The sequence below is a fragment of the Lycorma delicatula genome, chromosome 3 (genome assembly GCF_047948215.1).
Source record: "Lycorma delicatula isolate Av1 chromosome 3, ASM4794821v1, whole genome shotgun sequence".
In the NCBI taxonomy this organism is placed as follows: domain Eukaryota; kingdom Metazoa; phylum Arthropoda; class Insecta; order Hemiptera; family Fulgoridae; genus Lycorma; species Lycorma delicatula.
The window spans coordinates 196,791,246-196,806,836 of record NC_134457.1 but is presented as its reverse complement, the minus strand read 5'-3'; the positions used below and the strand labels follow the sequence as shown (position 1 = coordinate 196,806,836).

The 15,591-nt window shown below is 28.2% G+C and overlaps 1 protein-coding gene across 1 annotated transcript in view; it reads right to left on the bottom strand.

Annotated features, from left to right (window-relative positions):
• LOC142321063 (DNA repair and recombination protein RAD54B-like) overlaps positions 1–15,591 on the bottom strand; it is a 79,948-nt gene that overhangs the window by 27,473 nt on the left and 36,884 nt on the right. The window contains exons 7-10 of the mRNA XM_075359065.1: positions 12,776–12,978; positions 10,283–10,427; positions 3,935–4,099; positions 1,722–1,845 (exon numbers count right to left, since the gene is read on the bottom strand). Coding sequence (XP_075215180.1) covers positions 1,722–1,845; positions 3,935–4,099; positions 10,283–10,427; positions 12,776–12,978 — 637 coding nt within the window. The remainder of the gene's footprint in view (positions 1–1,721; positions 1,846–3,934; positions 4,100–10,282; positions 10,428–12,775; positions 12,979–15,591) is intronic.

The window sequence follows — 15,591 nt, the reverse complement described above, 5'->3', positions numbered from 1 at the left end:
CTGATGCATCATTCATCATGGAAGAGATCTCATCTTTGCATTTCTGCATAAGATCTCTACTCCAAAAAATAAATTGCACTGAAAAGGAAAAAATAACTGTTCGACCCTTTATAACCCTCATTATAACTTTTGAAACTTATTTTTTGCAAATACTAAATGAATTACAAATTAATCGGATTACAAAATTATAAGTACATTTGGTACAGGTAATGAAATTTGTTTGAATTTGGCAAAAAATAAGTTTCAAAGATTGTATTGAAAACATACTGGAAAAATTATATTTTTCCTTTTCAGTGCAAATTACAAAAAAGATTATTATTTGAGTCTTCAATATGTTTGGAACCAGTTTTTACTCATCTTTACAATTCTGTAAATGATCAATAACCCTACTACTGTGAACAAACTTGAAGAAGCAGGGTTAAAGTTAATAATTTTCTTTGTTTTTATTTATGGTATGTACCTGAGTACTCTGGAGTGATTGGAACTGTACTTTCCAAAAAGGTGTTTATCCTCACAGATATGGAACATACTTGACATACAATAAATACTGAAATAAAATTTTTGAATGATTAATTGTATGATAATGAGGAACTATGTGAATAATTTAAAAATTATGTTGAAGTTTTGTCGATCAACAGGTCTGATGAATAAAGTGTAGTAAATATTTTTTCTAAGATGTTCTTGAGTGTACACTAACATTTGAGTGAAAGAATAAAATAAACAATAACCTGACTTTTAAGAGTTTACTGTAGCAAAGTAAAAATTGCAAATAAGTCTTAAATTTTACATTACAAAAAAAGAAACCTTATAATACACATTATAAAAAAATAAAACTAGATGATATTCTGTTTAATACAAAAATATAGTAAGACTATCCCAGCATAAATGTTCAGTACATATGTGTTACTAATGAAAAAAAAAAAAAAACAGCAAGCAATATTGATGTGTAATGTCAGGTAGTATGCAAGGCAGTATGATCTGGAGATCTAGCAAAATAAACAAGAACCTGTACAATTTAATGGAAAATTATGTCTACTAGGTGACAGCAAGTATGGAATTTCCTCTTGGCTTCTTACTCAGTTTGGACATCCTAGAGGCAGGAAAACGTTTTAATACACAAAGTTAAATGAAAGAATGTTTATAAGAGTGAAAGGTGTGAATACAGTCAAATAGTTAAATGATGATTCTGATTTTCTTCCACAATCATTTTATTAACTGTAATTCATGGAAAATTAACAAGAGGTAAAATACAGTTTATGTGCAACCAAAAATGAAAAATATATTAGGAATTTATCACTTACCTTAACATCTAATTTGATTAATATAACATAACAGAAATGTAATATAAAATTTAATTAATTAATAGAAATAAATGAATTGTTAATAAACTGTGAAAGTAAAATAACAAATATAGAAAAAACAAAAATAAAATATCCAACAAAATTTAAATTTTCCAACTGCTAAGTTTTTAGACTAATGGTGAACCTTTGAATGTAATCTGATGAATTTAAAAGAAAACCGAGAAGTCTTCAGACAATAAAACAGCAAATAAATATTTTATAAAAATATAATTGGTTAAAAGTAAGAAACAACAATTAAAGTAGATCACAAAACTACTTTTCTTTAACAGTTTAGCATTACATTAATTAAACTATAAATTAACACTAACATTAATTTTACTATAAACTTAATGGTGTATCTTATGAAACAGATGTAATTACCAGTGTATGTTCCCAATATACCAGGATTTACAAAATCAACAAGAGCATGGAATTCTTGAAGATCATTTTGAATTGGTGTTCCTGTTAAAAGAACTCTTCTACGGCAATGAATCTGGTTCAAAAGCTGCAACAGCAAATTAAAAATGATTAACTACTTTAATATTTTACACTAAAATCTAAGTTGAATTTTGGACATTGGAAGCAGTATTTTTTAGACTGCTCTAAGTAACTTTTTACCTCTGTCAGCTATATAGCTGACAGAGATAAAAAGTAATATTACTTTTTAAACTAACAGCAATAAAAGAAGGATGTATTTTGTGAATACATCTTGAACATCTTGCTCATCACAAAATAGGCAAATATAAAAAATTTTATTTATTTTTTTCTTTATAGAGGAAGTTTATCTAGCGGTTCTGTTTTAAATTGTTGCCAGATTACTCAAGTGTAAGTAAGATCTTTAAGCGAAAACGTACTTTTTCATTCCTGACCAGCCTTAGATTATACTTGATAACAGTCGTTCACGTCATTTCTTTTGTATTTTTTTATTTATTTTTATCAAGAGTTTTCCAGCCTTGCATTTCTTGGACAGGTTTTTTTACGCAGCCAGCAGTGTTTTTTACCCTATCATTATACAAAAAACACACTAAAGAAACAATAAAGCAGACTTCTAAAAATAATCTCATACTAAAAGTAATACATTTTTAATTCTATAATTTTTTTGCTTGTTTAAATTGGTGCCAAATTGTTTTTAGTAGTTATTTTTAATTTAGTAAAAAACTTCTAAAAGTTTAAATTTAAAGAATTTAAAAAGTATTATTTTTTCTTATAATGCAATTCAAATAGATTTTACTATTTAAAAATATATAACACATATATAAACACCAATATTGTATTGTCATTCACACTAAACATTCAGGATTTCCCAGTACCAAGCTGTAACCCACCGAGTTGGTCTAGTGGAGAACTCGTCATTGCAAATCAGCTGATTTCAAAGTTGAGAGTTCTATGGTTCACATCCTAAGGTTCATATCCTAGTAAAGACAGTCACTTTTATAGGATTTGAATACTAGAATGTGGATATCGGTGTTCTTTGGTGATTGGGTTTCAATTAACCACACACCTAAGGAACCATCTTTTTTTAAAAAGATTTAAATTTATAAATTTAAATCTTTTGAATAAAAAATACTGTCAGAGTATATACAGGATATTTAGAACTAGGACATGAACTAAGCACTCACTTTTATCTGTTTAATGCAAGAAATTCATTGTGTCCCAGAGAAGAATTCGAATTAACTTGTTTAACAAATTCATATGCTGTGATAAATGTAAGTGGTACCTAGTAACAGTTGCTATTTCTAAGCGTAATGATGTCCGTTATATACCCAGTCCCTACGGTGAATGGAGTGATGTTTACTAGGCTATTTCAAGAATTCCATAGAGCATGGCTTGCTGACATCCAACAGTGAATTTGGGTTAGAGAAGCAATTTGTAAATCATTTCATTCCTCATTTTCACAGTTATAGCTACACAAGATTTCTTTTTATTCTTGGGAATGAATATATCATTTTCAGGAGTGACTTAATACTCAAACTGTGTCACCAAAACCATTTAGTTATGACAACTAACATACAAATATGTACATTATGTGAACAATGTCAGTTTTAAAAAAAGTAAATATTCAAAATTAAATAAAATTAATCCCAGAACTAATATCTTGCATCTTACTGCAAAAAAATGTAAATACTAACATTAGATTTAATTATAATAATATAAAAACCAGTTTGGCTCTGAATAAAAAAATCACTCCTTTCTCCATAATGAAGAACATAATTTACATATACTTCCCTTTTAAGTATAATACTTTTTTAATTCTATAATTTTTTGCTTGTTTAAATTGGTCCCAAATTGTTTTTAGTAGTTGTTTTTAATTTAGTGAAAACTTCTAAAAGTTTAAATTTAAAGAATTAAAAAAGTATTATTTTTTCTTACAATGCATTTCAAAAGGATTTTACTATTTAAAAATATATAATATATGTATAAACACCAATGTATTGTCATTCACACAAAACATTCAGGATTTCCCAGTACTAAGCTGCGTCATATAAGGAGTATCCACACAAATATTTTTACTTTTTAATTATCTCTATAATAAAAAGTAATTAACAATAATTACAATAGAACAATATAGACAAGTTTAAATGCATTAATAATACCATTGATGTTCGAATATTATTATTCTTCAGCCGATGACCTTCATCACAAATAATAAGATCAAATTTTATATTTGACACATCTTCATAATATCTGACAAACATCTCATACGATATAATTAGTGCAGGTATATTATGTAACTTAGCATAATCACTCGGTTTGTTTTTCTGTAAACAAAAGAGAATATCATTTTTATAACAATACATAAATACGTATAAGAAACGTTAAGATAAACTAAACTGTGTCAATGTAGAAAACTTGTATCTATAAGAAATGATTTCATCATTTTCTTATAATTTTGCCCACTTGCTGGTTATAAATACCAAAATGTGAAATGAAAAATTAAAAGGACAAAATCTTCTGATACAAAAAACTTACAGGATTTTTTATGTTAATTCTGGTAGAAAAATAATATACGCTAAATCTTATCTTTTTTTGTGTGGAACTATTATTCTATAGTGAAGAATGATTTTCATATAATTTTCTCATTTAGGATTCATTCATTAAAAATAGAAGACAATTAAAGCTCACATAATTTTCAACGATTCAAAAAAATCTGATGTGGACACAACATGACTTCCTTGCACGCCTATTAAATTACATCTTCACATTTTTTACTGCACTTCATTAAACTTATTTCATTTGAAAGTGAGATACGTTCCTCCAATTCTTTAATAAAGTTGACAGTTACACAATTGCTGAAATATTAGTTTTTATTAACATCAAATATTTATACAATTATAAATTCAACAATCTAATATGAAATATTAGGATAGGATAAAAGTCTCTTTATTACTCATATTACTAGATCAGAAAATGAAAACCAAAGAAAGAATAAAAAGGAAGAAAATGTTGCAAACAAAAAAATAAATAAATAACAAACAGGAAGAAAATGTTGCAAACAAAAAAATAAATAAATAACAAACAGGAAGAAAATGTTGCAAAGAAAGAAAGAAAGAAAGAAAGAAAGAAAGAAAGAAAGAAAGAAAGAATAAAAACATTAAGAGAAGATAATAAATATAAAGCGGAAGAAAACATTAAGACCAAGGAAAGAGTAAAAGTTTTAATAGGATGATGAATATAAAGAGAGGGAAAATTTATACACAAACTAAGATCAGAAGAATTATATTAAACCAAAGAAAAGAGCGATTACATGACTGGCAACAAAAAAGAAATGATTAACTCCAACTTAGGGAGAATATTGTCCGACAATATCAGAGAAGTAATGAAGTAAAAGATAAGAATTTTTTGCAATTTATTAGAGATCTCTGTTATTCTTGTGAGGGTCTATTTTCCAGTCATTCTGTAGTTAACTTTAATGTAAATAAAATTAAACAGAAATTCTAGAATAATTAAATAAAATTAAACAGAAATTTAACTAGAAAATCCAAAAATAATATAATTCTAAATTATAATTTTCAGATGTTTCACTAAATCTATTACATATACACATATGTAATAATGCCTATTAAATTACATATTTACATTTTTATAAGTACATAAAATATATTTCACTAATAACTTCTAAGTTTATTTAATATTTTTTTCTTTTATTGTTGCTATTGAATTATTATCATTGTAAAAATTTATTTACAATTACGTGTTAGTAATATTAATAAATCAATATATTTTAATTACAAAAAAAAAGTTAAAAAAAAGATGCAGTCTAATTTGAACCTTCCCTTGTAAGATCCAAATATTTCATTAATTCAAATTTTATTTGGCTATAACTATGGAACCAATGAAATTAAGTACCACTTATGATATATCCTTGAAAAGCTCTCAATGAGCGCTTATTACTGCAGTTAAGAAAAAGTCCAAAATACAATTTTGTTTTGGATTTTGGGCCGTTTTGGACACTTTTGAGTCAATCGATTGAAATCAAAAGGGAAGGTGCACAACTAGATGTTACAAAAATCCTAAATCAAAAATTTCAACATCCTACAGTTAATCGTTTTTGAGTTATGGGAGATACATACAAACGTATGTACAGATGTCACGCTGAAACTAGTCAAAATGGATTTAGGGATGATCAAAATGGATATTTCTGTTGAAATCTGTAAACAAAATTGTTTGTGATCACAATATTTCCTTTACTTCATACAAGGAAGTATATAGATTTTGAGGAGACAGTTTAGTTAATTTTTGATTTTTTTTTTAGACACTATTGTGATTTTTTTTATTAGATTCAACAAAACTTAATAAGTATTTTTAACTCAGAAAAAAGTTAACTATAAATAAAATTATCAAATTCTACAACTAAAGCAACAACTTGTTTTTGAAAGAGATTTTTAAATTTTAAATAAGGGCAGTGCAACTTTTAGAAAGAAATTTATATTTTTGGAGGAATTAGGAGACAATACTTTATATGACAGGTGTTGAAGCCATCAGCTTACTGTGTATCATTTACTTTCACAGCATAAGGTTTAATGAGAACTTAAAAAAGAATTTTAGCAATAAAAAAAAAAAAAAAACAACTTTATAACTTTCTGTAATATATTTTTAATTTTAACTAATTGTAGTAACCTTCTCAAAGATAAGTTTATGTTTCAGGGCAATTTGGAGGCCTAGCAGAAAGTATCATTAATTTTAATTTTTGGTAAATAAGAACTGAAAAATTACAGCTTTATTTAAAAAATTGCTACTGAAGCAAACACACAGTAATCTCTTTATATAAGCAACAATAAAAAGTAGATATTTACAAAATTATACCTAACAGCAGTAAAATATTTACAAAAGCAAAACAGAATACAGTAAAATTAACGCTGTTGTAAATAAGGATGGCAATTAAAGGTTATTCCATTTAGATTGCAATAGGGCTTGACTGAAATTCTATCGTTTTCACAATATTATTTTCTGTCGTTTTATGCTGTGAATTTTTTAATGATAAGAATACAATATAGAAAACATTCACTTATTCTACACAATTTTTGTTACAATCACTGTATTGTTGAAAATCTTAACATTTCTTACTGTAAATATTACAATTACCGCCAATTTCTCTAGTGAAAAGTTCACAAAAAATTCTAAAAAATCTACAGGCATGTACAATCACATAATTTAAATCTGCACTTGGCAGAGCCATGAACATAATGTATGAGGTAAATTATTATCCGCAATGTAGTTATAAATTTTATTGCAATACAAATAGGAAACTTACATGTACATCATTTTTCAACATCGTTCCCTTGTATTTCAATGCACTTGGTCCATCGTTGCACAAGCTTCCTGATGCCTCATAAAAGAAGGTTTTTGGTTGAGCTGCGAGCCAGGAATGCACCACTTCTTTCACTGTTTCATCCGAGGTGAATCGACGGCCCCTTAGTTCCTCTTTGAGTGGACCAAACAACTGGTATCAGAAGGGGCAAGATCAGAACTATACGGAGAATAGCGCAGTACTTCAAAGTTGAGTTTATGAAGTGTTTCAGCAATGTGGGCAGCAGTATGTAGATGGGCATTGTCATGCAACAACACAACACCTTTCGACAGCAGTCCTCGGCGTTTGCTTCAAATTGCAGGCTTCAGCTTGGCAGTAAGCACCTCACTGTAACGCACACTGTTTATTGTCGTTCCCCTTTCCTCATAACGTTCCAGTACTGGGTCTTGTGAGTCCCAAAAAATCGTAAGCATCAGTTTTCCTGCGGACGGTTGGGTTTTGAACTTTTTTTTTGCAGGGAGAATTTGGATGTTTCCATTCCATACTCTGCCGTTTACTTTCTGGCTTGTAATGATGGATCCATGTTTCGTCACCGGTGATGATTCTGTCTTAGAAGATGTCCCGTTTGTTACCGTAGCAATCCAAATGTTTTTGGCAGATGTCCAAGCGCGTTTGTTTATGTAACTGTGTGAGTTGTTTTGGGCCCGTCTTGCACAGACTTGATGAAACCCAAGTCTGTTGTGGATGATTTCATAGGCAGAACCGTGGCTAATTTGCAGATGATGTGCCAAGAAAACCATGTCACCTGCATGGCCAATGTTTTCCTCATTTGTGGCGGTGAACGGTCTTCCGGCTCCTTCATCGTGCGTAACACTTGTGCTGTACTGTACCAAAAGTCTTCAATGAATTTCAGCCCCTGATACACCTTCTGACCACAAAAAACGGATCACTGAACGTTGCTCTTCTTTGGTGCAAACTGAAGGCGGAGCAGCCATAGTTAATGGCAGGGCAGCGATAATGGAACTAACCTAGCAGCATCAAACCTGCACAGACATAACAATTAAACCATGCATGCGTGACAACATGACAGTACTACCAACATAAAAAAAAACTAAATTGCGGATAATAATTGACTTACCCTCGTATAACAGTACATTATTTACCAATATCTTTAAATGAAAAATATTTATAACTGTATAGTATACCTATTTACAACAGAACCTAGTCAGTATAATTCTACTTACAACTGAATATTTATTTGATCCAATAGATTTCAATAAAATGATCAGAGATTGTGTGTGGGAATATGAAATGTAAATTTTATAATGCTTTGCAAAAATGCCACATCAGATTGTGGTTGAAACTTGGGTCTTTCTGAATGAAAGACTGGAATACTACCACTCCGTCGAAGTACTCTCTTACACCACAGAATTGTGCAATATTATCAATATTTAACGTGCAAATTGTTGAACCACATACTCATTATTCTCCTACTGATAGAGGCAATGTATACAATGAAATGTTTCAAGACAGAAAGGATAGATTAATCTGTGGCTGTACACTATTGCTTCGATTTTTTTTATAACTGTGACACACATACAGCACCTAATATAAAAGAGTTACAAGTCAGAGTTGCTTTCTGTGAGAATAATGATGATCCTATTCAGTTACTCTCATGAGTGACTTGCTTCACATGTCAAATCATCCATAACTTTTTTGATTATGTCACTTAACATATATACATGTACTATCATGAAATAAATTTTACATTATGAACAAAAAATTAGTCACGTCAAAGTTTTAACTGAAGATTTATTTTGCCACCCTATATATTATCTTTCATTAACCCATATAATTGGTGCCATAATTATATATTTATGACTATGCACAAAAAGACAGAAAAAATAACACTTATGATTTTCAATGTTTTGTCTAAGTAACAATAACTGCAGTAAATTGTTCTTTATTACATTGAATGACATGTAACTACACTTCACGTCACTCACCAACATTAAGACAAAAAAGCAAGGTAATAGAAACTACGGCAGTGTCAACCATAATACAGACATCATAACAGGAGTACACAAAATGGAAAAAAAAATCTTCAGTACAGTATTAATCTGCATATCAGATTTAATGAAACTTTTTATATTAAAAAAATAATTTTGAATTATTCTTAAAAATTATATGTACGTACATGAGAATTTAATGCTAAACAAAATCATTGAATTCAGTTATGTGGTGTAATTAAAATACAGTATTTATTGTTAAAAGTAATAATGAAATCTAAGTAAAACATAATAAAGTATAGAGCAATGTTTTATGTATTATACTGGTTCTATGTATTTACAGTTACACATCTACACTTGCTGTTTTTTTTGTGCAAACTTTTGCAAGATCATTTAATGTTAATGGAATAAAATTTTTAATTTTCCCTGACTGAATGGACAGTGTATTTAACACAATTCTGCAAGAAGGGGTAAATTAATCTGTTGCTTTACATTAACTGCCTCAGTCTTTCTCCTAACTGTGATATGTACAAAGTATCATACACAAACATTAGCACATGCCAGAATTTCTTTCTCTGAGAGTAAATGACATTCATTATACAGCCAATTCCCATGCACCACCTTTATTTCAGTGGGCTTGACATGCTGGTATGAAGTATACTTGGATCAGTGAAGAAGATAACAGGAAACCATTTCATTTCTAATTTTTTCTAACTTAGATTGGTTTGTTTGTTCTAAGATGATTTTTCCTGAGAATGGCTATGCCATTTTTCAGGTTGATGTTTCATATCAGGTTGTCTACATTCAGTACAATTAATGTGGCACTCAAAAAAGATATATTTGTGCATTAACCATATATACAGGTTCACAAAATAAAGTCGCTAATTCTTTTTTTCAGAACATCCTTGTTCATAATGGAAAGTTTACTTGGTTCATTAAATCCTATTAGCTCATGTTTTAGTGTATTATTTCACAGTCTGCACATTATAAAAGTTGAATATATAGAATAGTCTTAATAGTCTAATAATATTCAGATATGAAAACCAATGCTACCTTTCACTACTAAAAAAATTAGACATCACAAATGTTGAATAAAAAGAAATTAAGGTATATTAGCACTCTGCCATTATGTTAAACAAAAGTGGTATAAACGTCTGAGTTTTGTAAATGAATTCAATAACTACCTGATCAACAGTAAATACTTTAATACGTTCTCTGCCAAGCCAATGCATAAATTCTTGGTTCCAGTTACCAACAAGACTGCTTGGAGTGACAATCAATACTCTTTTTATTAATGGATTACCATATGGTCCCTGTTTCATTAACGTCCTATAAATAAAACATATGTAATAAAAAAAGATTAATTAATAAAGCAATCATAATAAATGATCTTCCAAGAAACTATTCTTAAATTTTTCCCAAAAAACTATAATTGAATACAGTTCTAAAAATCTGAAATAAAATTGGTTTGGAATCAACGTGGCAAAATTTAAAAACACCCTCAATAAAATTATTTAACATTAATTCTAGTTGTATAATATCCTATTTTTCTTCCCGTTATGCTACAGTATGATTATCTTAATGCATTATTTTATTCATTTAATTAAATGTTTGAAAATAAATAGAACATAAAAAAGGAGAAATATAAACTTAAGAAGAAGAAAAAGTGCAACTAATATGTAATATTAAATAGGTTGAGAATAGAATTCATAAATAAAGGTCCCTGAAGGATAAATATACTCATAAAATATTATACTTCAATTATAGGACAGTTAACCAAGCAAAATACTGATTCCTGTAACACTTCAGTTATCTCAAGTTATTTTGTTTGGTGTGAGTATATATATTAATGAACTCTTATGGTCAAGAAAATATGTATTATATCTTTTAGGAAGTAAACAGATTTTACAGAAATGTCAAAGGATTTTCTTTGAACTTTTAAAAAGAAATTAAATTGGTTGGAGAAAAAATTAACGGAAATTAAGATGTAATATAAAAAAATTCTTAGATTATTCATCATTTGCAGTGTTTTACATGTATTTTATATAAAATATAGTTACTCAATCTTAAAAATAAAGACTTTCTACAAAAGTTATTTTAATTATATACCAAAAAAAGGCAATCTTCACTCTAAAAATAAAAAAATAAAACAAAGAATAAAGAAAAAAAGCAGAAAACTGTAACTTAATTGTACATAGAATATAGAAAGTTCATAATGTTGGTGCTATCACACAGAGAACTATTAAGTATGCACTACACTACTGCCCAGCCATCAGTAAGAAAGCATTATCTCTGTTGATAGGATTTTGATCTGTCTCAAAAGGAAATGAACTTTACCAATATTAATGAACTTTTATAATACCTCTCACATGTGGACCAAACTGTTAAACTCTTCATTCTTTAGAAAAAAAATGTACACAGTTGATATCCTTTTAAATTTTTATGTATAAAGATGTTCTCTCACGATATATTTTTCCAACAGAGGAACAATAAATAAAACAAAATTAAAAATCAAATAATTTCCCATAGACCATTTTGCAGGAGTTTATATAGAGAGAATCTGAAGTATACAAACAAATTGGAACTGTAATAATCACATAAAGAGCTTGACTCTTAAAAATTTTCTTCATAATTGTAAAAAAAAAATCAAGGTGATTTTATTTCATTACTGAAATTTGTCTCCAAAAAAACAACAAAAACATAATTTTAAGCCCATCTAAAATTCACCAAAAAAAAAAATTGTAAACATATCTGATTAAACTGCCTAATAACTAATATTTTCTCTGTGCTCCCAACCAATTTTAGAATTCTTGATAAAAATGTTTTTTTTTTTTTTAATTTCAGTCATTTTCATTTATATATCACATATATTTCACTTTAAAGTACTTATTTTCTTAATTTAAAAAAAGAGGGAAAAAACAAGCCAGGTATACTTAACTTTAAATAACTATTACTTGAAAAAGTATTTGTGAACAGAAAAACCGAATTTGACAATGATATAGAGAAAAGATATCATTATTCAGGAAATATGGACATATTTCAAATAATTTTATTTGCAATTTCGCACGTATAAATTCAAATTAGGATGAAAAATTTACTACATTTCTTCAGTTAAAGAACTTAGAAAAGCATCCTCTTGGTACCTTCCATTTAGGCTTGTTACAATATCTATTACTTGTTAACTTATTCTATTAATAAATCCAAGCTGATGTTGAATTACACTACTTTATGAAATAATTGTACTTTTCTTTTTCATACATATCAATATTATATTTAGATAAAGTTATTAAAAGACCAGTACAATATATACAATATATTCTACTGGAAAAAAACCTTATTTTAATGACACTTTAATAGAGATCTACAGAGCATCAACAAAATTAAAAATTAGTATTTAATATTTATATGTAACTGACATAATAATCTCATTAAAGTTATGCAAATACAAAATTTTCAATGTCCATACTTTTGTAGTATTTTAGGTTACCAAATTATGTAATTTGCACAAAAATTACAAGTGTATACCTAGATTAGAACCAGGATTATGTACTATTATTATAAAGTAATTAATTAAATTACTAGAATATTATAATTACACTAGTATACAAGCATTATTATTATTATTATTAAATCTTACTGAAATAATATAAACAAAAATTATCAATTACAATACGTACCATATAAGTGTAATACTCTGGAGTGTTTTACCCAATCCCATTTCATCTGCTAAAATGGCACCAACATACTTATGGTTCCTTAGTCCAACAACACAACGGTATAGAAATATAATTCCATCTTTTTGATGTCGGCGTAACTTGCTTGCTAATCTATTATCAACTACCACATCTCTTAACTGAGCATTACTTGTGTTGAATATCCACTACATAAATAAGTAATATATATAAAATTTTAAATAATATTCATCTGAGGTGACAATAAAATATAAATAATTAATATTTTAACTCTGCAGCCAAAGGTGAAGTAAAAACTTTGAACAACTTTTGAAGTATGTGAATCAGAATGATACAACCAAATTAATTTTACTATTACACAAGGCTGGTAAGATCAGTAATTATCTTCTTTTTTTAAAAATATCATTAACCAGTACATATTACAACTAATAAATACATACAGCATGTGTGGGTTACATTAACAACAGCATTTAATTTATTTAAGTTTATTAAACAAGGGGCTCACTATATTAACATCTATACTTAGTTCATACTCTTCAATTTTTTACAGTAAAACTTTTTAATATTTTCTAGATGTCATGTAATCATCCTGATGTGTCGGACCATAATCTTAAAATTTATACTGCTTAATTTTGTTCCGTTAAATAAGTAATCCTTCAAATGGGCAACTATAAGATTACAATACATTTCAATAAGAACTTGGTTAAGAATTCTTCGGAGATGCACAACACCTAATAACCACCTTTCTATATTCTCTACAAAAAACTCTATCACTTGTACTAGAATAAAACTTGATATTGAAGAAAAGAATTATTCCACAATATAAGAATCAGTGCAATACACTCTGGAAGTGTTAATATCAACACACATTTTCAATGTCTACAAATGAAAACTTAGACTTTTGGCATTCTGAATAATATCAAACAACAAAATTTGTTTGCTACATAAAATATATGTGACCCATAATGTACAAAAATACGACGAAGGTTAAACAATACATTCTCAAAACTCTTGAGAGAAAATTACAGACATGACAAATGAATGGTATTCTTTCTCATTTTACAAACATATTTTATTATTTGTTAACGGTCCTAAATGGTAACATTCAGTTTTGTTAAACCAATGGGTTTACAACAAAGTAAGCATCACTATTAGTCACTGTCCTGTAATTTAAATTGTATTTCTTTGTTCCTTCAACCCATATGATAGACATTATAACATATACCAAAGATTAAAAATTCTTGTCTTTTTTCTAATCTGTTCTATTAAGAAAATTTCCAACAAATAATCATTTATTAACAAAATTTGTATTAAAAAAAAAAAAATAATTATCTAAAAATCTTTTTCCTTACTATTACTTCCACCTACCAAGTACTGGTAATAATAGTTATAATATTTACATATTCTAAGCTCTCTTTTATACTGTATGTGTGTATGTATCTGCAAAGGATTAAATGTATGTCATGCAAAAAGGTTTCAGATAGGCAACTTAGAATTTCTTTAAAAAACTTAAAAGCACAAAAAAACTACTAAAGATAAAAAGACAAATCCTGTTAATATAAAAAATTAAGTTTTGCTGAAACACTGTTCCCTTTCGTTCAGATATCCTTATTTTACAGCACTTCAGGTACAATTTTATGACAATCACAACACTGAAAGAGAATTTATGTTTACTGCTTAGCAGTGAAAATCTGTGATAATTAGAGACACGAAAAGGTAATTAGAGATATGTTAAGAAATACACTAAGAGGATACAAAAATAAAATAGAAGAAATCCTCAAAAGTCATTTACGAAAAGAAAAAATCTATTATTAAATTGCCTTATTACTGTTGAACAATCATAATCAATAAAGATAAAAAGTCTAAAACTAAATAAAAACCTGATTAAAAAATTTTTGAAGTCCAGCATTTTTGATGGTCCAGCTGGTCTTGATCCATCCAGAAGGCATAGACTATAGTGCAAGTGTTTTGCTTGGATTTTTATTTTTGCTGTTAATGTGAACTATTCATAACTATTTTGCATTAAATTTTAGTTTTATTTCATAAATATAGGTGGGTAATTTTTTTAATTAGTTCATAGGAGAAGACTATTTGCTTTTAAAGCTATCTTATTAAATTTTTTTTTTTAATTGATAGATCATGATACTTAAAAATTGTAATGGACATCTAATTATAGATCAGTGCATTTTGTAAATGTTTTAGCATTTACTATGTTATGACTGCTTTAGATTATACAATAAATAAAGAAATAATGGCCAATAAACAATACAGAAACAGGTACATAAAAATAAAATTTAAAAAAATGTGTGGCATTAAGATTTAGTAACCACTAATATTTATAATAAATATTGCTGATACTAAAACTATTAAAAACAGTTTAAATTAATATCATTACTTGTCAAAGTTTAGAAAGCATAAACACATAGATACACAGTAGTTCTACTTCCAGGACCACCATTAGGTATTGCTTAAGAGAATTAGATGAATGATTTGTAGCGTGTGTGAAAATGCCATGCCTGACCAGGATTTGAACCCAGGACCTCCAGATGAAAGGCTGCTACCACTCGCACCACAGAATAGTACCACTCGCACTCTACCTGGTACAGTATCAGAGTAGTACTACTCGATGCTAATACTTCCACCACTCGGCTACAGTAGTTCTACCTGAAGTAGTGTTGGCACAGACAGTAGTACAGTGCAAGGGATAGTGTACACCGCTAAGACATTGGTAGCAGGAAGCCACTGGTCCAGCAATCTATCCCCATCCTACACATTAATCGTGTTTTAAACTTTGACAAGTA